General features: G+C 47.2%; 1 protein-coding gene across 1 annotated transcript in view; it reads right to left on the bottom strand.

The window, feature by feature from the left end:
- GDNF (glial cell derived neurotrophic factor) overlaps positions 1-23,862 on the bottom strand; it is a 29,611-nt gene extending 5,749 nt beyond the window's left edge. Inside the window, exons 1-2 of the mRNA XM_083466342.1 lie at positions 23,604-23,862; positions 8,556-8,738 (exon numbers count right to left, since the gene is read on the bottom strand). Of these exons, the coding sequence (XP_083322468.1) occupies positions 8,556-8,712 (157 nt within the window). The 5' untranslated portion in view covers positions 8,713-8,738; positions 23,604-23,862. The remainder of the gene's footprint in view (positions 1-8,555; positions 8,739-23,603) is intronic.
- Positions 23,863-24,840: the final 978 nt, after the last annotated feature.

The raw sequence follows: 24,840 nt of genomic DNA, 5'->3' as shown, positions 1-24,840 counted from the left end.
TTAAGCACATTTGGGCTTGTAAATGTGATCATCCTTTTATCAGTGGGGAAAAGCCCTCTTTGCACTACACTCATGCTAACCCTATCTTGTTAAATATGTGTTTGCCTAGCTTAACATTAAGAGAGATAATTTGCTTTATGAACAAAACTTGATTGTCCCCCTCTTAAAAGAGCAAATCCAAACAAAGTTGTGTTGGGGTGTGTGTGTTATAGTTATTGTTTTTGACATTGATACGTATTTTTGTGTTTTTATGTTGTAAACCGCCATGAGATCCTCAGATAGAGAATTAGTGTAGAAAATAAAATAAAATAAAATAAAATAAATAAATAAATAAATAAATAAATAAATAAATGGGACTGCACTTTCTTCAAAGAAAATGCTTTTTAAAAGAAAAAATCTTGCATGGTCATGGTGAGGAATGTGTGCTGGTCTTTAGTTGGGGTACTGTTTAGGGAGGGTTGTAGCAGGGGAGATTGTTGCTGTTACTGATTAATTTTTTGTCTCCTTATTTTTAAACCTTGCTTTGATTTATGTGGAAATTGTTCAGTTTGGTTGTGTACTTTTTGATGTGTTTTGTTCATTGTTTTTGACTACCATGGCTATATTTGTAACTATGTAATTTGTTTCATGCTGTAAGCCACCTTGAGCATGGTTTTAGCTGTGGAAAGGTGGCATACAAATACATGCGGCCCCCAAGAAGTTGCGCAGAAGAGAATCTGGCCCCTGAGCTGAAAAAGTGCTCCCCGGCCTTGCCTTAAACAAATATCCTTCCTGCCCTCCCTGACCCCAGTATATTTAGATGTTCATCAACCGCTGGCCTGTGAGAGTGCATGAAATCAATGAGCCGTTCTCATCTTTTCACCTTCCCGCAGCCTGGTTTGAAATGAGCAGACGTAGCAGGCTAGGAAGCAGAATATAATCCTCGCGTTACAAGCCCTTCTCAGTAATGGACGTTACCAGAAAGGAATCAAAATTCACCTGTTGGCCTTCTGAAATGGTGATGGGGCTTAAGCAATTAAAGGAACTTCTTGTATTAAGAAGAGGCTTCGTGCATGGCTTGGGTGAAATGGAGACCCGTCAGCGGCATTCGTTAACGGAATATAACATCAAAGATGCTGAGATCAAATAATCTTTAAATGATTAATGGTGTTCAGGTTCATTATCTTCCTTGCTGGCTCACCAATGTGTCAGAGGAAGAACAGAGGGCAATCTTTCCTCCATCTTAGAATTCCCACAAAATCTGACACTCTCACTGGTGTCCTCTCTCTCTCTCGCTCTCTCTCTCAGGTGGCTTGTTAAATGTCCCGAGGCAGTACTGGAACAAGCCAATACTTTGGGGCGGGAGGAATCAGAACTGAAGTCGCTTAGTTAGTTGTCCTCCACCACCATAATGGTTCCAGTTGCATCTCCCTTATCAGGTGAGAGGGACAGGCTGGTTTTAAACTCCAGATATAACAAATGTTTCAATATAATCTGTAGGCTGTATATACATTTAAAGCTCATACATTAAAAGAACCATGGGAATTGAAGTTCATCCCTTGGAGAGTTACAATTTTCAGGACAATTAATATGAACTGCAGTTCCCAGGGGAAGTTGTGTGTTTTAAATACCTGGTGTGTAAGCAGCCATAATCTCACACTTTAGTCCAAGAAAATTGGGGGGGGGGGGTCCTACAAGAGTTGGGTTTAAATCTCTCCTCAGCCACAGTCTGAAATCTCCATCTGCATGAATTATATTCTTATGTTATTTATTTATTGGATTTCTTAACTGCCCTTCACCATAAGGTCAAAGGGCAGGTGGGTAGGTAGGTAGATAGATACAGATATATCTCAACACATTAAAATTAGATTACGATTGCAGGGTCAGGTCAGTTCATATGGGGGAGGCGGTCTTTGGGGTATTTATTACAGGTAAGGAGGGCCCTGAAAACATACTTCTCGGGTGTCAATGGCCAGGTAAAGAGATGTGTCTTTTGTACTCGCTGAAAGGTGTATAGTGAAGAAGCGAGACACACCTCTGTTGGAGAGGGAACTCTACAGGTAAAGGTAAAGGACCCCTGGATGGTTAAGTCCAGACAAAGGTGACTATGGGGTGTGGCACTCATCTCGCTTCAGGCTGAGGGAGCCAGATTTTGTCCACAGACAGCTTTCTGGGTCATGTGGCCAGCATGACTAAACCACTTCTGGTGCAATGGGACTCCATGACAAGTGCTAGAGCGCATGGGAACACTGTTTACCTAACCCGCCACAGTGGTACCTATTTATCTATTTGCACTGGTCTGCTTTCATACTGCTAGGTTGGCAGAAGCTGGGAGAGAGCAATTGGAGCTCACCACCATTGAGCGGATTCAAATCAGCAAGCCCAAGTGACTCAGTGGTTAAGACCTATATTTACCTTCTACTTATGACATCATCCAGCATGAGCAGCCCTTAATTTAAACCTACCCAGACCCAATGACCATTATCTGAGAACTTTCTTCATGTGCCTCCTCTACAAGAGGTCCAAAGGGTGGCAACACAAGAACAGGCCTTTTCTGCAGTGGCTCCCCGTTTGTGAAAAGGTTTCCCCAGGGACGTTTGGATTTTTATCTTGTATTTTTATGAACTGCCCTGAAATCTACAGATGAAGGACAGTATACAAATGTAATACAGTGGTACCTCAGGTTAAATACTTAATTCGTTCCGGAGGTCCGTTCTTAACCTGAAACAGTTCTTCACCTGAAGCACTACTTTAGCTAATGGGGCCTCCTGCTGCTGCTACGCCGCCGGAGCACGATTTCTGTTCTCATCCTGAAACAAAGTTCTTAACCTGAAGACTATTTCTGGGTTAGCGGAGTCTGTAACCTGAAGCGTTTGTAACCTGAAGCATATGTAACCTGAGGTACCACTGTAAAGACTAATAAAATAATTTTAAATAGAAGCAGGGGAACTATCCAGAGGTTAATATTGATGGAAATATTTTACATTTATAAATCTCAAATGACATCTGGCAATGGAAGAACCCGCCATCTAAAGCTGAGACAACCCTAATGACACCTCAAGTGTGGCGATGGTGGAGATGTCTGATTTTCATGAAAGGGCCGGGCAAGGGAGAAAGAGATGAAATATCCCCACTCCTCCCAGTTGTCTTCAGGTATCAGAGCCCAGGTGCAGGAGGGAAGTGGCAATGGGGATACAGACTGTAAGAGGCAGGAGGACTTGGCACCTCTCACGCCCCTACAAATTGCCCCTCCACACCCAATATATCCTACTTGGGCAGACCAGGGTTTAAACAAAAATACAGTGTAGAGTGGTACCTCGGGATGCGAACGGAATCCATTCCGGAGCCCCGTTTGTATCCTGATCCTGAACAGAACGTAAGACGCGACTGTGTGACTGTGCATGCCACATTTTGCCGCTGCCGCGCATGCGTACGGCATAATTTTGACCATCTGCGCATGCGTGAGCAGCAAAACCCGGAAGTAACGTGCTCCGTTACTTCCAGGTCGCTGCGGAGCGCAACCCGAAAATACTTATTCTGAAGAGTATTTATCCTGAGGTATGACTGTACTGAATTTCCATGTTGGAAACCAACATCCAAATCTCCGCTCTGTTATGAAGCTTAATTTCCTAAGCACAAGCAAGATCTCACTCAGGAAGTGAGAGGGTATTTTTATCTGCCCAATCAAGCCACGGTCGGCCCGCAGGTGGATGCATATAGCCCTAGTTGGATGAGCGCTTAGCGGCTGCAAGCAGTGCTGCCCATGCAGTTCCTCCCCTCGATCTGGCTGCCAGGTGCATGCACAGAGCCCTGTTAGGAAATAAGCGATAATGCCAGGCAGCTATTTGGGGGGGATGCCAGGGGACAGGGGAGGGGAGGGGAAGCACTGGATTTAGTTTTGCTTCTGCCTACTGAACAGCTGATCGGCATGATTCTTTCATTGTGCACAGACAGACTTGGCCGCCCGGCGAAAATGCCGTCTGATATGTGCCTATGTGTGTGTGGTCTTCACCTGTTGCCCGCTACTTCCTCCCAGAGTACACTTGATTCCCCCTCGGACACGCAGCCGCCGGACTGCGCGTCGGCCTGCATGGCGCAGGAAAGGGCTTTGATGAAGCACTGAAGGAAGTTGCCACCTGTCCGCCTCTGCTCCTTGCAAGCCACCGTGAGAGGCAAAGGAAGCTTTCGACAGATGGCGAAGAACGGTTTCTTCAGGCCGCTTATGCAAACGGCAAACAGAATAACGGAATTTTGCAAGGCAACCCAAATTCTGCTTGCAGAATAAATTGCGCACGCAGGAAATAGTATGCAGATGTGCATCCTTTTTTTTGCATAGGCAGGGTCAGTCAGCCATGAGTAAAAGAAAGAAATTCAGTAGCTGAGAGCTACAAAACTGGAATGTTTGATTTTGCAGTAAAACAATTTAGGGAGCAAAGGGCCATTAATGGTTCTGCAGCAACCCAGAGGCAGATCTCGGCTGGAGTGCGGCAGGACTCTGTCCTAGACCCTGTGCTTGTCAACTTTTTTTTAATGACATGATTTGGATAAGAGTATAAAGGGAATGCTTTTCAAATTTCAAATGACATGAAGCTGGGGAGGGACAGAAAACAGAGACCAGATGGCCTTGACTGGCTGGCTGGCACGCCAGGCCAAGGCCAACAGGACGAACTTTGAGAAGGCTGCTCCACCACCTTTTATATGGGGAGTGAATTTGACCCACAGAGCAGCAGATCTCAACCTGATGTTGTTGGACTACAACTCCCATCATCCCTGAGCTCTGGCCTTGCTAGCTAGGGGTGATGGGAGTAGTTGGCCTTCCAAAGAGGAAGACTCTTGGGCACCCTTCTTGCATAGAGAAGGGTGGGTAGGAGAACGATCCCATCACTGTGGTGGACAATTGCTTAAGGGAAGCTGCTTCCCTTCATAGAGCAGGCATTACCCTCACCAGGGTCGCAGGTGGCGCTGTGCTCTAAACCACTGAGCCCCTTGGGTTTGCCGATCGGAAGGTCAGCGGTTTGAATCCGCATGACAGGGTGAGCTCCCGCTGCTCTGTCACAGCTTCTGCCAACCTAGTAGTTTGAAAGCACACCAGTGCAAGTAGATAAATAGGTACCACTGCGGCGGGAAGGTAAACGGTGTTTCCGTGCACTCTGGCTTCCATCACAATGTTCCATTGCAGCAGAAGCAGTTTAGTCACATGACCCGGAAAGCTGTCTGTGGAAAAACGCTGGCTCCCTTGGCCTGAAAGCGAGATGAGCGCCGCAACCCCATAGTTGCCCTTGACTGGACTTAACCATCCAGGGGTCCTTTACCTTTGACCTTTACCTTTCCACCCTCACCTTCTACATTCAGAGCCTCTGCAATGACCTGTTCACCCTACTTTCAGAGCTGTGAAGAATGAACCAGTCACTTGGGGGCCAAGTAGGAATTTTGGGATCAACCTCCAATTGGCCTTGATATTTTGTGTGAGACAGAGGTATATAAATACTTTTATGAATTAAAATAAGGCTGCCAAAGGTGGCTTCTGAAGGAAGGGCGACATGAGATTATATAGGATCTCCTATCTAAAGGTAAAGATAAAGGTACCCCTGCCTGTATGGGCCAGTCATGACCGACTCTGGGGTTGTGTGCTCATCTTGCTTAAGAGGCCGGGAGCCAGCGCTGTCCGAAGACACTTCTGGGTCACGTGGCCAGAGTGACGAAGCTGCTCTGGCGAGCCTGCACACGGAAACGCCGTTTACCTTCCCGCTATAAAGCGGTACCTATTTATCTACTTGCACTTTAGGGGTGCTTTCAAACTGCTAGGTGGGCAGGAGCTGGGACCGAACGACAGGAGCTCACCCCGCCGCGGGGAGTCGAACCGCCGACCATATGATCGGCAAGTCCTAGGCACTGAGGTTTTACCCACAGCGCCACCCGCGTCCCTATCTATTTTCATCAAAAAAGAAAAGTGAGTTCACAAGACACCCAAGCATTCCCTCGTCTACGCTCTGGGCCGGAGGGTGAGCAGGGTGGAAGGAGAAGGGAATGGAGACAGTTAGGTCTTTTGGTCAACGCGCATCATTCCTTGAAAGGAAATGTGGCTTCTCTCCAAAACGTGAAGAGGGAAACCCAGGAAAGATTCCAGTGGGAAGAGAGCGAGAGAGGAGGAGGATCAGACGAGGCAGAAAGCGAAAGAATGCAGATGTGGTTTTGCATCTGCTGGGAAGATGCTGAGAAGGCAAAAGAGGCTTGAGAATCCCTCTCTCTCACAGGAAAGCAACAGAGGAGAGGACTGTGTGATTTGCAGCAACAATAATTACCCTGGGAGCACAGTGCCCTATGTGCTGCAATGAGCATGGGTGGCCTGCGGAGAAGGGAAGTGGGCGTATGTGGCATATTCCGGGCAGGCCCGTGAACCTGACTGTGGCCCGCTCAGTCTTGTGCTTCTTTCCATCCTCTTTATATGTCCAGCTGCCCTTTGTCAACAACAAATTGTCACTGTTTTTTGTATTGAATATATGCTAAATGGTAATTTATGGACCCGGGACGCGGGTGGTGTTGTGGGTAAAACCTCAGCGCCTAGGACTTGCCGATCGCATGGTCGGCAGTTCCAATCCCCGCGGCGGGGTGTGCTCCCGTCGTTTGGTCCCAGCACCTGCCAACCTAGCAGTTCGAAAGCACCTTCGGGTGCAAGTAGATAAATAGGGACCGCTTACCAGTGGGAAGGTAAACGGCGTCCCGTGTGCTGCGCTGGCTCGCCAGATGCAGCTTGTCATGCTGGCCACGTGACCCAGAAGTGTCTGCGGACAGCGCTGGCTCCAGGCCTAAGGAGTGAGATGAGCGCACAACCCTAGAGTCTGGCAAGACTGGCCCGTACGGGCAGGGGTACCTTTACCTTTACCTTAATTTATAGACCTAATAGGTATCTAAAGCCATTTGCACATAACATCATAGGAGCCTACACAACACAAAAAACACTATTGCTGGATGTAGGTTTTATTTTATTTGTTTTTTATCTTATATTTTGGAAAGGTACATCCCTTTCTTTATTCCTTTAACTTTTCTGGTGGGGCCCAAGAGAGTGGGCCCCTAAGCTGTAGCTTGTTTAGCTTATACATAAATCCAGCACTGGGCTGCTGGACATTAAGGGCCAGCTTTCAACTTCACATTTAGATACTACTACTAAGTGTAGCTAACCCTTTTGGTCTCCTACTCAGGTTAAGGGGTGATATGATAGCCATGTTCAAATATATTAAAGGATGTCATATAGAGGAGGGAGAAAGGTTGTTTTCTGCTGCTCCAGAGAAGCGGACACGGAGCAATGGATCCAAACTACAAGAAAGAAGATTCCACCTAAACATTAGGAAGAACTTCCTGACAGTAAGAGCTGTTTGACAGTGAAATTTGCTGCCAAGGAGTGTGGTGGAGTCTCCTTCTTTGGAGGTCTTTAAGCAGAGGCTTGACAACCATATGTCAGGAGTGCTCTGATGGTGTTTCCTGCTTGGCAGGGGGTTGGACTCGATGGCCCTTGTGGTCTCTTCCAACTCTATGATTCTATGATTCATTTTGCTTCACTGATATGGAGGGGAACTGGACTGTCAGTAATTTGTGGCAATCCTATTTCTGGTAGCTGGCGCTTCTAGGTGATTTGGCATATTGATATGCTAGATACACAGTTTACATATTGCACCCTGAGAAGCATCGAATCTGCACAAGCCTTCAGTTTGCACCTAGATGTGGGATTCTCATAGCCTAAATGAGCCCAGTTAGCTGATGGACTTTGAATTTAAGCCCAAGGAGCATTGTTCCGCCTCCCAGCCATTGGTGTGTCTCCTTCCGCTTGGTGAGCTCTGACTCATTCTCCACGAACAAAAGCTGCCACCTCATTGACTTCATTAGGGATGCTTTGCACTCAGCAGTGCCGCCAGATTTCAAAACAAACAGACAGAGGTTTGCCCTTCCTTGTATTCATGCAGAGGAAGCGGCAAGTATACTGAAAGTACACATGTTCCTGATTATTCGCAATGGCAAGAATGCTGATGGAATCACTAGAGTTAAGGAATCCCAGCACTCCTTTGGAACCAGGCATGTAGAGACTTCTGGTTCACATGCAACCTCCTCCTCATAAGGAAGAGGAGAGGGCAAGCAAGTAGAAAAGTCAGTGGTGGCCCCACAAGAGCACACCTGTGAATCTTTTTGGTTTCATAGCAATTGAACTACCATGGCGTCTAATCTCTAGTAAGGTATCCTCAACAACCTCACCAGACTACCATTCCCAAAGTCTAAAACCACCAAACGATAAAACACAGTGATAACCATATGTGTGAACCCTCAGACCCAATGATGCCAATGGGATTACAGTTTCATGGTGAATGAGTCAGCCTAGTCCTCTTAATTCCCAGTGGCTTCTGCATGACTGGGCCTGAGCCCAGGGTTTAGCTCTCTCTCAGCTCTAGGCTGGGAAAGGAGGAACCCTCCCAGGAGAGCTGGTTAAACAAATGTCCAGACTTGGTGCCAGGACAACCAAAAGCATTTTCCCCCCCAGCAGTTAAGACAGATAGAAGTTGAAAGGAGGAAAGGGAACATTTTCTTACAGTCCATTTGGCCAGCATAAGGAGTCAGCAGCCGGTTGGAGGTGTGATCGTCTTCAGCTCCCTCTAGCACTGAGCGGGTCTGGCCATCAGGAAGAGGAAAGGTGGAGATTGTGTTGAGTAGCAACATGCAGACAGCCACCACATCCCATAACTTCATCTTAGATTTCCTTCCAGCACAGGACCCTGGCAAACAGGAGAGAGACAGGACATTAGCGTTTGCATCTTCTCCACTGATCCCATCCACACTGCTCCATGGCTCAGTGGCAGAGCATCTGAATGCAGAGAAAATTCTAGCTTCAATGCCCAGCATCTCCAAGTTGTGCTGGGAGAGACTTAGAATCATAGAACTGAAACCCCAGAAAGCCGCTGCCTGTCTGTGGACAATACTGACCTAGATGGACCAGTAGTGTGGCTTATAAGTTCTTATGCCATGTGCCAGTCCCTGGCCTCTATCTCATATCCCCATCTTGGCAGTCTGCTTTAAAGCGCCGAGTCTTCTGGGGCTAGAACGCTGCTGTTTCCATCTTCCCTTACAATAACAAACACAGTGCTTGGCGCTGAGGCCATGTTTATTAGAAGCAAGCAATAACTCGTCTTGCTGGCCCTGGTTCTGTGACTCAGCTGCTGGTCAGGGTGGAGAAAGGAGGTGGGCACTTGCTTTAAAGAGCCTTTGAAAGGAACCCAACACTGTCTTCTCAAAGGCTGCTGCCAGACAGCGGATCTGTTCAGGTGCTAACTGTTGACGGCCAACCTCAAAGGCCTTCCCTGCTCTCTGTTTCTATGTTCCAAACCTTACGCTTTGTCTTTAAACCGAGCTTGGACCACACAACCCTTCAGATACACAGCAAACACCAACACCCCCCCCCTGCTCCATCAACAGCACATTCCCAAGTGACATGAGCGTTTGAGCTTCACTCACACCCATTGCCAGCATGTCTGGTTACTGTGTTCATACAGGAGAGAAAGTGTCATGAATACTATTTTTGAAAAATCAACCATACCTTTTAGTATCGCTGTTTATTCATTTCCACTCCACCTTCCTCCCTTGCAAGGAGCTCAAGGTGGTGTACATGTCTCTCCCCTCCCTCATTTAAATCCTCACAACAACCCTGTGAAGTAGGTTAAGTTAAGAGGCAGTGACTGGTCCAAAGCCACCCAGCGAGTGGGGATTCAAACCCTGGTCTCCCAGCTCTGACACTCTAACCAGGCTGCACATTTATATTAGAGACACAGGAAACCCAAAAGCTAACGAACAAAAAGCAGCCGAGGTAAATGTCACGTGTAAAAGCAATCATGCAGAGCATTCAGCAGCACTTGACTGGCCTGTCTTCAGTCCCATGAAGTAATAATCGAGCGCACACAGAACATCTTTCTATCATGACAATGAGCAGCCCACTCAAGGCCGCCCAAGGCATTGGGCTGCCTGAGGCCTCTCCCCGGCCTTAAGGGTGCGTTCATGCTCAGGATTATATCAGGTTGGAGGGGGGAAGAATGATTATTGGTTTGTAGGGTTTTTTGTTCTTGCTTTTATCATGTATTTTGTGCTTTTATATTGTATTTTTTTACGTTGTGAACCACCTGAGATCTAAGGATGAATGGTGGCTTAGAAATGTAATAAATAATAATAAGCAATCTGCTTCAAAATAGCATTTATACGGGCAAAAGGTTCAGGGTGGCCATACTGCTTCATTTCCAATCAGAACATGGCAGCAGGAGATTTTGCGTATTAAGTTATAATCCAAACATGCATGTAGAACCTTTTCTTCAATTACATAGGATTGGAAATGGGGAAAAAACCCAACACCCCCAAATGCAACCGAACAAGAGAGATTTAAGCATCATATACATAAAAGTACAAAACTTGTTTCAGCCCTGTTTAAGCATAGTGCTTAAAAATCACTATTATTTTTCTTTTTAAAAAATCCTTGTATTTTTCAGAATTTTAGCACATTTTTCTCCTATTACAGACATTTCTGTAAGCAGTTTTACCAATATATCCATATTTGTGCAAGCAAGTTTGCCCAACAGAATGCATTTTTGTCCATCATATTTTTTTTACTAACATATGCATTTTAAAGTGCAGCTTTAAAACAGAGGATTGTTACAAAATTCAGAGAAGCGCAAATTTCAAATAATAGCTGCGTCTCAGTTCTCGTACTGGTTTGAGAAGTGCAAATTACAGTGGTACCTCGGGTTAAGTACTTAATTCGTTCCGGAGGTCCGTACTTAACCTGAAACTGTTCTTAACCTGAAGCACCACTTTAGCTCATGGGGCCTCCTGCTGCCGCTGCTGCACGATTTCTGTTCTCATCCTGAAGCAAAGTTCTTAACCCGAGGTACTATTTCTGGGTTAGCGGAGTCTGTAACCTGAAGCGTATGTAACCTGAAGCGTATGTAACCCGAGGTACCACTGTACATGCTTCCTCGTTAAAATGCAAAATGTTAGAATATCTCTTCTGCCCCATTGCCAGTAGTGGGTTGGGCAACATGTGTGTGTTGCAACAACTAATGTGGTTTTAAGTGCTTTAGTCGAAAGCTTCCAAGTTTGTGGCGAACAAGAAAAAGGAAGAGTTGGGAATGGCCCAATGGAAATAATCAGTAGAAAGGCTCTGACCTGGGTCTTCTTACTCTCATGGTAGAAAGGACCCCCTCCTGAGTAGGATGCCTGCTCAGAACTGTGCAGATAATCTTGCTCTCTCAGTAAGTGGAAGCAACGTAATACTGTACTGGCAAGGCAGGTAAGCAAAAAAGCCCCATTGTGCCCCACTGACCGCTACTGTTAGTTGGTATGGGAGAGACCCTTTGCACATGCTCAAACTGGACTCCCCACTGTGCATTAGCACTGGGATTCAGGACAGCTTCCGTAGCTTAAGGTTTGCCCCTGGTTCTGCATGTTTTCGATATTTTTTATTTTTTTTAAAGGGGGAATTCAGATTGGGTTACATTTAAAGGGCCTTTGATATGTAAACTTTACAGAAAGTGGGATACTTTGGCTTTCACATCAAAGTAGCAGTGATTTGGCAACTTTCAGTCATAAAGTGTTATGTAGGCACCAGTTGGGCCTGGTAAAGTGAAGAGAGAAAGAGGGAGGGAGGGAAGGGAAAACAGGAGGAGGCATCTGCAAAACTGGAAGGACGTGTAGCTCTCTCTTGGCTGAGTTTTCCTATCCTAGTTGAAACTATTATCCGCCTTGCAAACTGGCAATCTGGGACCAATCAGGCATTTCCCATCCTTTCAGCTTGTTCACCAAGAGCAGGCTGGTGTGTGGACTGCATTAAATTCCTCTGTAAATATTTCAGAACATAGTTCTAGCAGAGAGGCATTTCTGTCTTTCTTGGAAAGTTCTGCCCAAGCGGATCTGAGGTCAGGGGCAAAGGAAACCAGAGCACTTGCAGGTGCTTAATAGAGCCCGGGTGAATACCCTCCCCACTCCTGCGAGCAAACCTGTTTACACTGTAAAAAAAGACTTATTTCTGCAAGGCTTAGTTAGTTCTGCCACAATGAAAAAATCAGCACTATTGTGCTTGCGCAGAGTGCCTTTCCCTCACCACTGGGTAACCACAAGCAGTATTCTCGGAGCTCCGATTAGGGCTTCTAAGGCAAAGGACGCAAATGAATTCTACACGAACAGGAGACCCGACACTTCTGGATTTCAGCGGGATTACAGCATTATCTGCAGCCCCTTGAAGATGAGACATTTGGATCTGACCCCTTTGGCAGCACATCCGGAACAAATTAGACTAGCCTTAATGACACATGGCACGTAAAGGCAGCTTTCCCCCTCTGTGGGATTTCAAAGACCCATGTTTACCATCACTAGTCTTATTAATTCTGGTAGAATTCTACTGCATATTGGGTTAAGACTTTCTGTTGGTGATGCCCTAGAATCTTTACGTACATAACATTGGGGGAAGAGGCGCATTTGCACACTTGGGATGTGCATTTGGGTGGCACCAGAGAAGACACAATGGGTCGATTTTCATGCAGCTGACACCAGTAAGTGAAGTCCTGCGCATCTTTCATGCACAAAAAGTGTCACTGTATTTAAAAGGGCTGGGACATCCATGAGGCAGACTGAGGTAACCACCTTGGCTGGCAGAAGCCAATGGACACTGCCAGGGCTGGATTTAGGTTTGATGAGGCCCTAAGCTACTGAAGGTAATGGGGCCCTTTATATGCCCAGCTGTCCTTTGTCAGCAACAAATTGTTGCTGTTTTTTGTGTTGAATATTTGCTATATGGTAATTTATGGACTGGGACGCGGGTGGCGCTGTGGGTTAAACCACAGAGCCTAGGACTTGCCAGTCAGAAGGTCGGCGGTTCGAATCCCCGCGATGGGGTGAGCTCCCGTTGCTCGGTCCCTGTTCCTGCCAACCTAGCAGTTTGAAAGCACGTCAAAGTGCAAGTAGATTAATAGCTACCGCTCCGGCGGGAAGGTAAACGGCATTTCTGTGTGCTGCTCTGGTTCGCCAGAAGCGGCTTAGTCATGCTGGCCACATGACCCGGAAGCTGTACACCAGCTCCCTCAGTCAATAAAGTGAGATGAGCGCCGCAACCCCAGAGTCGGTCACGACTGGACCTAATGGTCAGGGGTCCCTTTTGTTGTTGTTGTTGTTTAGTCATTTAGTCGTGTCCAACTCTTCGTGACCCCATGGACCCTTTACCTTTACCTAATTTATGGACCTAATAGGTATCTAAAGCCATTTGCACATGCAGAAGGTAGGCACCCTATATATAGAAATGAGCAAACCGGTGATATTTTAGGGATCAGGCTAGCAGGTGGGGCCCATTACTGACATCATAGGAGCCTACACAACGCAAAACACTGTTGCTGTATATAGGTTTTATTTTATCTGTTTTTTATCTTCTATTTTGAAAATGTACATCCAGTTTTTCCCCCTTTAAATTTTTTTGGGCCCCCCAAGAGAGTGGGGCCCTAAACTATTGCTTGTTTAGCTTATACATAAGTCCGGCACTGGATACTGCCATGGGCATTATGTTCCACTGCCACCACGCACCCTTCTCCTTCAAGCTGCTTCCCCTCTCTGGCTTCAACAGCAGCAGCTTCCAACTTCCGGCCTGTCTTTTGGCTGCAGCTTTCAGCTGCAGCTTTCGACATCAGCTTTTGGAAACCCAAAGCTGGAAACTGAAGCCAAAGCCAAGCCAAAGCTTTTGACTTGGTCTCTGGCTTCCTTCAGCTGGGCTTTGGGTTTCTGAAAGCCTAAGCCTAAGCCCACAGCATAGCTGTCAACATTTCACTTTTTTAAAAAGAGAAATTCCCTTATTTCAAATAGGATTCCTCGCAAGAAAAGGGAAAAGTTGACAGCTATGGCCCACAGCCCAAGCTGGCTTGGCGCATTTCCATATCAGTTTGCATTTTTTTAAAAGTCCTCGTGGAACTATATCAGCTATTTAGTGTAAATTTCCTAACATACACATCTTTCTAGACAATTGTGCCCAATTCCTCTGCCCCAAATCTTTGGATCTAGCCCTCCACATCTGAGGTAATGAGCAAGATTCCTGGTGTCTTGAGCTGGACTGTAAATCAGACACTATGTCTGTGAGGTGAAAGCAGGTGGAAGAAGCTGTGGGTTCCTCCTGCATAAAGGAATTTAAAGTAAAAGCTGTGCTGGTCACTAACTCTTAGTACAAGTATCGCTTTTTGAGTTATGGTCTGGCAACTCTGAGACCTTGTGCAAGAATAAAAACACCCCAGTCTCTTACAGGTGCAAGTCTCTTTCATTTCCAGGCAGCCAGAATTAAAACAGATCATCTTGAATTTGCATGCATTGCGTTTTGTGTTTCAATAAAAAACCAAAACCCACAAAAAAACCAACGCCTCCCTTGGCAGACTGCATAGTAAACAAAAAAACCTGTACATCTCCAGTGCTCATCAACACTTCAAAAATGCCCAGTCAAGGTATAGTTCCTTTCTGCTTCTTCATTGGTTTGTTTGTTTTTAATAAAACCGAGAATGATAACAAAACTAACCACCGTAAACATTTGTGGCCATCAAGGTGACCTATGATTCCATGGTTAATTTTATTCATTTTTATTTATTGAATTTCTATATTGCCCTTCTTCTGAGGGACACAGGGCAGTTCGCAATACAAAAACACAGATATAATATAGTAACGAACAAAAACTAACATCTCTAACATGTTTCCCTTTCATGACACTCAAAAACAACTCCCTGGTCACCTCACTCTCCCTAACGGATAGGACTGGCTTACTTTGGACCAATCATCTTCAAAAGCCTTAAAACTTTTAAAAATTAATTTAAACTCCCAGTTCTTCTTACCTGGCTAGTGGGATGGGCTGTCTGACTAAGAACATCTGTACACTCCCAAAAATACATTATCTGCCTTATCCAAGTTTAACCATCATGACTGGACCAAAGGATTCCGGGAACTGTCACCTGGTGGGTGTGCTGAGAATTTTACATTAATGTTCCCTAGTCCCAACTCACAGAACTGCACTTTCTAGGAATTGTTATTTAAAGCTGTCTGAGCTGTGGATATACCGGTAGCCTATCAAAGTCAATGAGATCATTTGTCTCCTCAAAAGAGGCTCTGCAAGGAAAGTGGGAAAGAACACCAATCAGTTGCAGCTTTGCTGTAAAGACAGTGATGATGGAAGCTGCAGTTGCTGAATTTTTAGCCATGATGCAGTTGATCTTTTACCCATCAGGTGGCAACTCTAAGCAGCTCCAGTGATAGCAGGCAGTGACAAAGACAGAATGCTGCCTTGTTTTGAGTCAGATTCTTACCCTATCTACAGTGGTATCTCGGGTTACATACGCTTCAGGTTACAGACTCCACTAACCCAGAAATAGTGCTTCAGGTTAAGAACTTTGCTTCAGGATGAGAACAGAAATCGTGCTCCGGAGGCACGGCGGCAGCAGGAGGCCCTATTAGCTAAAGTGGTGCTTCAGGTTAAGAACAGTTTCAGGTTAAGTACGGACCTCCGGAACGAATTAAGTACTTAACCTGAGGTACCACTGTAACACAGTACACTGTAACACAGTACAGTGGTACCTCTACTTACGAACTTAATTCATTCCAGAGGTCCATTCTCAACCTGAAACTGTTCTTAACTAGAGTTGTGCTTCTGTTAATGGGGTCTCTTGCTGCTGCTGTGCTGCCGGCACACGATTTCCGTTCTCATCCTGAGGCAAAGTTCTCAACTCGAGGTAACTCTTCCAGGTTAGAAGAGTTTGTAACCTGAAGCGTTTGTAACCTGAGGCATTTGTAACTCGAGGTACCACTGTACTGTGTCAGGCAGAAGCTCTCTGGGTCTTTGGGCAGAAGTCTTTCCTTTATTGACTACCTGACCATTGATCAGGAGATGCCCCAAAATGAACTTGGGTTCTTCTGCAATGCAAAGTGACATGGCCTTTCTCCTTATATATATTACTGATTTTTTTGTGCTCCCCCTCAAAAAAAGAGGGCATTAAGGTGCCAGACATCCTTATCAACATGCCACTTGAAATTAAGTCCTACATTTCCAAGTAACACATTTAGGGACAAAAAAGCAAGCACTTTTAATCGTTCACATGAGAAATTGCAAAAATTGGTGGATCTACTCAGCAGTACATAACTTGGAGCATCACTTCACATAGCATGCATAAGATCATTTTTGCATTTCATGGTATTTGATCTAGAACAAGTACTATTCTCTTGGTCTTTATACTTAAAATCACTATGGTACACTAGACCAGTGTTTCCCAACCAGTGTTCCGCGGCACACCAGTGTGCCGTGAGATTTTGCCTGGTGTGCCGCGAGATGTTGCCTGGAGGGAGGCGGGCGAGTCCAAAAAAGGTTGGGAAACACTGCACTAGACCATAGGTAGGCAAACTAAGGCCCGGGGGCCGGATCCGGCCCACTCGCCTTCTAAATCTGGCCCATGGATGGTCCGGGAATCAGTGTGTTTTTACATGAGTAGCATGTGCCCTTTTATTTAAAATGCATCTCTGGGTTATTTGTGGGGCAAAGGAATTAGTTCATATTTTTTTCCAAAATACAGTCCAGCCTCCCACAAGGTTTGAGGGACAGTGGACCGGCTTCCTGCTGAAAAAGTTTGCTGACCCCTGCGGCTAGACTATCCGCCTTTATAATGGAAAACACTTGATAACAGAGCATGTCTTCTAGGGCTCCTGGTGAACTGGGGAAGCTACATAGATCCATTCAAAATACTTATTTGCAAAAGCCTTAGGACAGGGCTAGATTTGATGAAGTGAACATGTGTGAGGGCCGACCAAAGTTGAACTTTTTTTAGGATTGAAGTTTACCCCAAAGTTGTGGAGCTTTCTTTAGGATTTAACCCCAAAGTTGTTGAGGTGTTTTTTTAGGATTGAAGTTGTTGAACTTTTTCTACAATTCAAAGTTGTTGAGCTTTTTAGGATTTTACCCCAGGACATATACTGCCACAGGGGCCAGATTAAATGGACCGGCAGGCGGCTGGATTAGGCCCCTGAAACAAGACTTTGCACATGCCTGCCTTAGGATAAGCCCCTATATTTCATCAACTGCATCTCAACCCTTAAACACAGCAGGTCCCAAACAACTCTCTACTTCAGGTGAAGGTCAAGATGGTGTCTCCCATGCCATGGATGAACATGGACCACCTGGGAGTTCAGCACTGGTGATGAGGCAGAGTCCTCCACTGAACCTAAAGGCAGCAGGCTAGCTTAAGCTACTGTAGTGCAGGGGAACTGGCACCTGTCAGTTGCTGGGAATCACAAGCAGGGGTGGTGCTGATGGGATCAAGTCCTGCTTTTGGCCATCTGGTTGGCCACCATGACAGCAGGATGCTGGACTCAATGGGTCGTTATTGACCTGATCCAGCAGATTCTGTTTATGTTCACCTGCAGGACCCTCTCCGATAGCACCTTGCTGCTGCCCCTCACTGTCTGCCACCTGAGGTTGCCGACTGACTTTGCCTAATAAGAAGGCTGGCTCTAGATAATTTTGTGGAAAAGAAAAAGGGCATACAATAGTTTAAACCCCAGCACCCCTGTTTAACAGGTTGTGGTTACAGCTCTAGAAAGACAACCTCTCGGGTCATCTGAAATGAAAACTTAGGAGAAAGCTCAGTGGTAAGCTAGTTCTTTGCATTGTTCAGGATTGCTTAGCCTGAAATGTCCATAGAATGCAATGTCACAGCTTTCCTGGACAACTGGTCCCATTATTCAATAGTTTGCATAGTTAGGATACCCAATCCAATCCTGCTGTGGAGCCCACTGATGAAATGCTGACATGTCTAACATTTGACCAATGCTCTCTGGCACAGTTTTGCAGAGTAGAACTTCCTGAGAATGTGTGCCCTGTGCCATTTCCCCCAGTATATTTACCTCCCCCTTTTTACCTTCTTTTGCAAACAAGCTATCCGGTTATTTCCCTGATCATGAAATGTAACAACCAAGAGCCACTTGAAAACAAATACAGTGGTACCTTGGGTTACATATGCTTCAGGTTATATACGCTTCAGGTTACACACTCCGCTAACCCAGAAATAGTGCTTCAGGTTAAGAACTTTGCTTCAGGATAAGAACAGAAATCGGGCTCTGGCAGCGCGGCGGCAGCGGGAGGCCTCATTAGCTAAAGCGGTGCTTCAGGTTAAGAACAGTTTCAGGTTAAGAACGGACCTCCGGAACGAATTAACCCGAGGTACCACTGTACACATCAAGAGGACAAGGCTGTGAATAGACCTTGGATTGGACAATCTATTGGTTAAGTTGAACTCCTTTTGGAAGCTCGAACATTGCTCTTTAGTGTTTTAATAATAAAATAATCATAATTTATTATTTCAACAAAATATTAAAAATACAATAAGATGTTCACTTGAAAATGTTGTATGTGCATGACAAAATGTCTGCTTTCAGCCACTAATATGAAAGATACATCTTTCTAAAAATGTTCAGTTCTAAAGATGTTAATCTTTAGAGTTCAACATGGGCCGGTGTTTCATAAGCTCAATCTTTGCTTTATAAGAACACTCCTTTACCACAGTATGAATGGATGGTCTTGACTCCAACCTCTTCTTGATAGTGTGGAGCAAAACAGGGTTGCCCTTTATCACCACTTTTCTTTGGTCTCTCTATCAAGCCACTAGCAATGTCTGTTAGAAACAATGCGAAAATAGTGGGTGTAACAATAAATGGGAGATTGCATACTATCAGCTTTTTCGTCGATGACATCGCCCTTATGTTATCTAAACCAGAAACTGCAACACCTGGGCTTGCAAAGGAACAGAGGTACTATGGTGAGGTTACAAGACTGCAAATAAATGAGCCTAAATCTGAAATTATGTGTTTAGGTACTCCATTGCAATCTCAGGCTAATACAAAGCACATTATTGGTTTTTAAAAGTTGTTCTCAAAAACTTAAGTATTTGGTACTAAAAACCTGCATTCCTCAAAGAGGGCAAATTTTGCACTTCTGCTAACATAAATCAGATAGGAATTGAAGTCTTGGGAGGAGCTACACCTTTCTTGGCCTGACCACATTGTGGTTCTTCCAAAGTTCCCCTATCTGTTTCAACTTTGGCCAATAGCTACAATGCCTAAAGAACTGAAGGCCTGGCAATGACTACTAGGCAAATTTATTCACCAAGACAAGACAGCTTGTCTGTGTGATAGAATTCTATACAGTAACAGAAGCTGAGCTGATTTGGGAGTGCCACACTTATAGGGTGATTTAGCTAAATTTTCCGTTGTGATCCTACTTTATTTATTACTGCAGTTAATAGGTTGTTTCTTAATGTTGTTGTAAATGTGGTAAACATTTGGGGGAAATGTTTCATTTTCATTCATTTTTTTTTAAAAAAGCAAGCTTTAAAGAGTAACACAGGGCTCTCAAAATAAAGTGAAGGAGAGACCGCACATGTAAACTACTAAAACTAGGGCACTCAAATCCAGTGCGTATTTACTGCTTGTAGCCATAGACCTTTGCAAACAAGGGCATTCATCAGTGGGCCAGTGTATATATTCCTATTTACAATGAGGTAGTTAAGCATGCAAAAACACTGCAAAAAGCTCCCTTCAAGGCTTGCCTTGGCAATCTACAGTTTCTAAAAGTTCTGCTCTGGTTCAGAATACCTGCCAGGAAATCTGCTTCCTCATCCAATCCCATAGCTTTCCAGCCAAGGTGTTGCAAGGGCTGCTTGTGGTTGGTGGGTGATGAGGGGAAAGCGTTCTGTACAGGCTCAGAGCTGCTGTCCTCCTTTGCCATCCTTTCATATCCCATGGCTGAGCCACAGAGATGCACTTCAAAGGAAGGCAGCCCTTGGACCCAAGCAGGACTTTTTGCTCCCTGAAGTGGAGCCCTAGGGCACCTCCCTTCACCCCTCCCAGCTAGGGCCAACACTTAAAAAAAAAGTCTTAATGCACTATTCAGACACCAGTTCATGCCTTCAGTGTCCACCCCCTGCTTTTATGGTGTGCCACCATACCTCATGTATACCTCAGTAACTCTCCAGGCAGGCCTTGTTACCAAACCAAACGCAGCTATTCTTTTATAATTGCACTTATATTCCACCTTTTCCTCCAAGGAGCTAAAAGCGATGCACATGGTTCTCCCTCTCCTCGTTTGATTCTCTGCAATGACCTTGAGAGGTAAGTTGGTCTGGGAGGTGTGACTGGCCCAAGGTCACCCAGTGAGTATCATGGCAGAGTGGGGAATCGAACTCAGATCTCCCAGGTCCTAAGCAAGACACTCTAATTGCTACACCACATTGGCTCTCAACCTCCTATGTGCTTGACAACTCCCCTGTTCTCGCAGCCTCAGACAAGCAGCAAACACCAGAACTTGACCACATTCCTGATGGGCCGCCACACACTTTGTGGACCACAAGTTGTGCAGTCCTGCTTCGGTTAGTGCTCAGGTGAAATTACCATTTCAAACCTGTCACTAGAGGGCAGTCCACACCTACTTTGGCTTTGCTGGGTTTGCAGCATCCGGCCCCTCCCCTTTCCTCAATATTTTTGGAGGGATGTCCCTGTCTCCCCCCCCCCCCCATTGTATAACTTTGGGAAGCCAAGCTGCCTCATCGCCATGGAAACCACTTAAAACCCCCCAAGCCTAATCAAATTATTACAATACTCTTTTGCACATGCAAATCTCTTAACAGGGCAAAGAGAGGGAGAGAGATGCCTTTGACCAATTCCATACTCAATACACCAAGCAGGTTAAATCTATATAAACAATTTGCACGCGATTTTCTCACAAAAGCCTATCTGTGGGAATGGCTCTTATTTTCAGCCTACCTCTTGGTTAGGCTAGCATGCTGCGGTCTTATGCATTTCCCAGTGAGGTAGCACTGAGAGTCTGTTGCAGGGGGAAGGCAGAGAATTTAAAAAAAGTATTGTGGCACCTTAAAGACCAACTCATTTTATTTATGACAGATAAATAGCTTTCATCCAATGCACCTGGCCAAGTGTAGTCCATGAAAGTGTCTGCCTTATTTATGTAAATATATTATTATTGGTCTTTAAGATGCGACTAGACCTTTGTTTCGGTGATTTTATGCATATATACTCCCAACAAAGAGTTACTACTCTTGAATTCTGGGGTAACATGCCCAAGCATCTTATAACTCTCCCCATTCCAAGTCAAATGGCAATAGACCCCCCCCCCACCTGTCACTGGCCCTAAAATCGAAAACATCCCTGGATGGGATTAGGGGAAGATTCTGATGCAGAATGGAGCCCAGTTTTGGGCTCCTTCTCTGGGCATTTCCTACCCTCTCCTGCTCTAGGGTGCTAATCACCTGTGCCCAACAACTTTGAATATGCATTAACTACCTCCTCCAGATCCACACCTCTAACGAACTACCTTTTTTAATTCCGGAGGGGAATCGTGTCCCTTCTCTCTCTCCAGAGAGATCACGCACCTCTCCACAATGTGTTGCCTCTGCGTCGCTCGGTGGCGGCTCCTGATCCCCTACGAACCCCACGGAAATCTTTAGGGAAATAAGGTGGCTCGGGCAATTGCAACCCAAGCTCGCTTTCCCTTGGGATCGCGACGCTCCCAGAGCATTCCCGACCTTTGCCGAGGATTTCTCCTCGGAGGGGAAAGGTGAGCGAGTCCCTGCCTCGATGCAAGGCGGCGGTGCTGGGCGTATTCCCTATTTCCAGTGGGAGGAGAAGAGGGCGATCGAAGCGCGCGTCGCCGTCGGATAAGCGCTGCTTCGGACACGTTTCAAGGCGCAAGAAGAGGCGCTGGCTCGGCGGGGCTGGTGTTGCCGTCCCAGCACGAGCAGGATCGGGAAACTCTGGGCCTCTGGAGAGAGGCGATTATGGGAGGAAGCTCGGTTCTGGATTCACACAAGAGGTGCCCAGCTCACGCCTGGGGAAAACCCGTCCAGCGCACTTTTTCTTTCTTTCCATGCGCTTTGGTTTCCTTTTCCCACACGATCGGAGGACGCTAGTCGGAGGCTGCTAGTTTAAAGCACCGTCCACGGTGAGACTGCGGAGCTGACAGCCAGAGAAAAGTTTAGGCGACCGCTTAAGCTTCTAGCCGTCTTGAGGGTTTTCGTGGCACTAAGCTGGTTTGCGATTTAAAAGCCTTGTGGAGCGCACGGTCCCTTGACTCGCCTTCCCGCAGCCCTCCCGTTCAGCGCGGACACACCGCACTGAAAAAGTCTTATTTTACGCATCTCCAGGATCAGTTCCCCCAGGGACACCTTAAGCCCCTTACACCCTAGCGAAACCAGAGAGATTTTTTCCAGGGACACCAAGGATGGACGAACCTGGCTGAAAACCTAGAACGATTTACCTGGGAGTACGTCCCACTGAACTCAGCGGGTCCTACTTCTGAGTAAACATGTCTTGGCTTGCACTGTTATTCAAGGATGCAAAAAATGTCGCCCTACACTCTTGAAGCTGAGGAAAACCTTGGCATAACAGGGAGGATCTGAGAGACAAGTGTTCCAACCTCCCACTCAACTTGAAACTCTCACCAGGCGACCCTTTGGCCGGTCACGGTCTCTCAGTCTACTCTACCTCACAGGGATGTTGTTAGACTAAAGCGGGAGAGGTAGAGCCATATATATCGCCTTGGTCCAAGGGAAAATAACGAGACAAATTTAATTCCTCCACATTTGAAGCTCTCCAGAGGAAGCGTCTTTTCAGGTGAGCAGGCCGACGGCAAAATATTTAGAGCTGCAGGGCGGGGAGCTATTGTAATTGCACACTTACCTGGGAGTAAGCCCCACTGAAGACAGTGGGACCTTCTGAATAAATAGATATAGGATCCGGGTTCAGATAACCTCGGCCATACTGATTTGGATCTGGGGTGGTGTTGCGAGTGGCCTTATATAGCAAAGCAGCGCATTCTCCAGAAATCTAAGCAACCGTTGCGTCTGGCTGCCAGAGGCGCACCAGTGGAGAGCTATGGGGCAGGACCCCAGTTCTGTCCAGATCCCACAAGGCTTTCTCTCAACTTCGGCCCGACGTAACTACCTAACGACTGCCAAACAGTTATCTGGAATGCGCTCATCACCTTCACTATTTTTTATTTTATTTTTAGAAGTTCAACAGTGAAGTTAAACTAACCCGCTTGAAATGACCAGAGGATGAGTCTATACTTCTAAAACGAGCTGGTGCCATAAGACCTCCCTGGGGATTTCCCAAACGCCCCCCCTCCCCGGCAGGCAAAGGAGCCCACTTAACCAACGCGAGATGGCGGGATGGAGACAGAAACAACCCACTCTCCAAGAAAATAATTATAAAAAAATACCACTTTTAACTCTTGCAAGTTTCCCCTCCCTTTTTGTTAGAGGGCCCTCGCTATTGGCGCTCTTGAAATGTTACCACCCGACTCTGCTGGTTTAGACCCCTGGATTGCGGTGGATCCAGAATAACCAGGGCGGAGTTCTCAAGGTGGGGGAGGTGGGGAGAAGCCGCCCCCAAACTCCTGTCCTCGGAGCAGGCGAGTCTTTCCCCGCCCCCATCCCAGGCCCCTCAACCAGCCAGACCATCGCTGCGCAACTCCCTGAGCTCCCCAGCCCAGAGGGGCTGTTTCCCCGGAGAGCCCTCCCCCTGCTTACCTCGGATCTGGTCTCTTCCGACCCAAGGGTGACATGAACGCCCGGGATCCACGGCTCTCCGGCTCAGAGATGCATGTGGAGCCCGGGGCGCGGAGATCCTCGAAGTGGGTGGGCGATATGGGCTGGGGTGGGGAGAAGAGCCTTGCTCGCAATCCAGGCGGGGGAGGGAGCTGTTGCCGCCGCCGCCGCCCCGCGCCCTCCCCCCGCCGCAGCCCCGCAGGTGCAGCCGGGGGGCGCCGCGCCTTCCCCACGCCTTGCGCTGCGCCCGATCCAAAGCTTCAAGGTAGACGGCGCGAGAAACTCGCCTGGCCGCGGGGCGCGCCGCCTGTCAGTCGCAACTGGCCCTGGAGCCTACAGTTCAGAAGGAGAAGAAGAAGCCGCTGGCCGGACGCCGGAGAGAGACACCCCACCCACAGCGGCGGGGAGTCCAGTGAAGACATCGGGGGGCCCCGGCCACGCCGGCTGCTCCAGGGAGAAGAGGTGGGGAGGGGAGAGGGCGGGGCGCACCCAAGGGAGACCCGGGAGTGGAGGGTCCGAGGAAGGCTGGGCGGGGAGAAAGGGGACTCAGAAGCCAGCAAAGCTGCGTCCTCCCCGAGGGCAAGTCAAAGCTTGGCAGATAGATCCATGTGGAATGATGCGCTGCGCCACCAGAGGCTCGTGCAAAATCCAGACGCCGAGTCTTTCCCGCCCTCCCCTCGCGTCCTCCTCTTCCAACACCACCAAGCACCACCACCAGGTCACTGTAAGATCCTCTGGAATCGACGTGGAGGGGGCAAGCGAGAGAAGAAGAAAGGCTCTCCTGCCGCCGGAGGTCTAGCTCCGCTCGCACGCCAGGGGGCAGAGGAGGGCGCGCTCGAGCCGTCCCAAGCGCACGCCGAGAGCTCTCTTTGCCAGGGGGAGACGGCCCGCGAGATGCCTTTATAGGCTTGGCGCTCGGTGACGCGGCCCCCCTCGCCGCCTCTGATTCGCCCGCGGACCTAAACACACTCACACACAGACACAAGCGAGCGCTTCTCCTTTCTCTTGCTGGCGCTCCCCCGCCTCCCCCGCGCGCCCCGTCCAGCATCAAACAACACCAGGAGATCCAGCGAATAGCTCTTGGCTGAAGTCAGCGGCTCGACATATCGTGCGTATTCCATGGCCAGCCGCGCGAAGGAGGCTTCTGAAGTTGGCCCGGCGTCTTGGGCTCGCATTTGCTTTGCTGATGTAACCCAACGCCGCACTTTGGTGCAAGCCG

The sequence above is a fragment of the Podarcis liolepis genome, assembly GCF_965112155.1.
Source record: "Podarcis liolepis genome assembly, chromosome: 11".
NCBI classification, from domain to species: domain Eukaryota; kingdom Metazoa; phylum Chordata; class Lepidosauria; order Squamata; family Lacertidae; genus Podarcis; species Podarcis liolepis.
The sequence above is the reverse complement of the archived record's forward strand: the minus strand, read 5'-3'. Positions and strand labels throughout refer to the sequence as shown.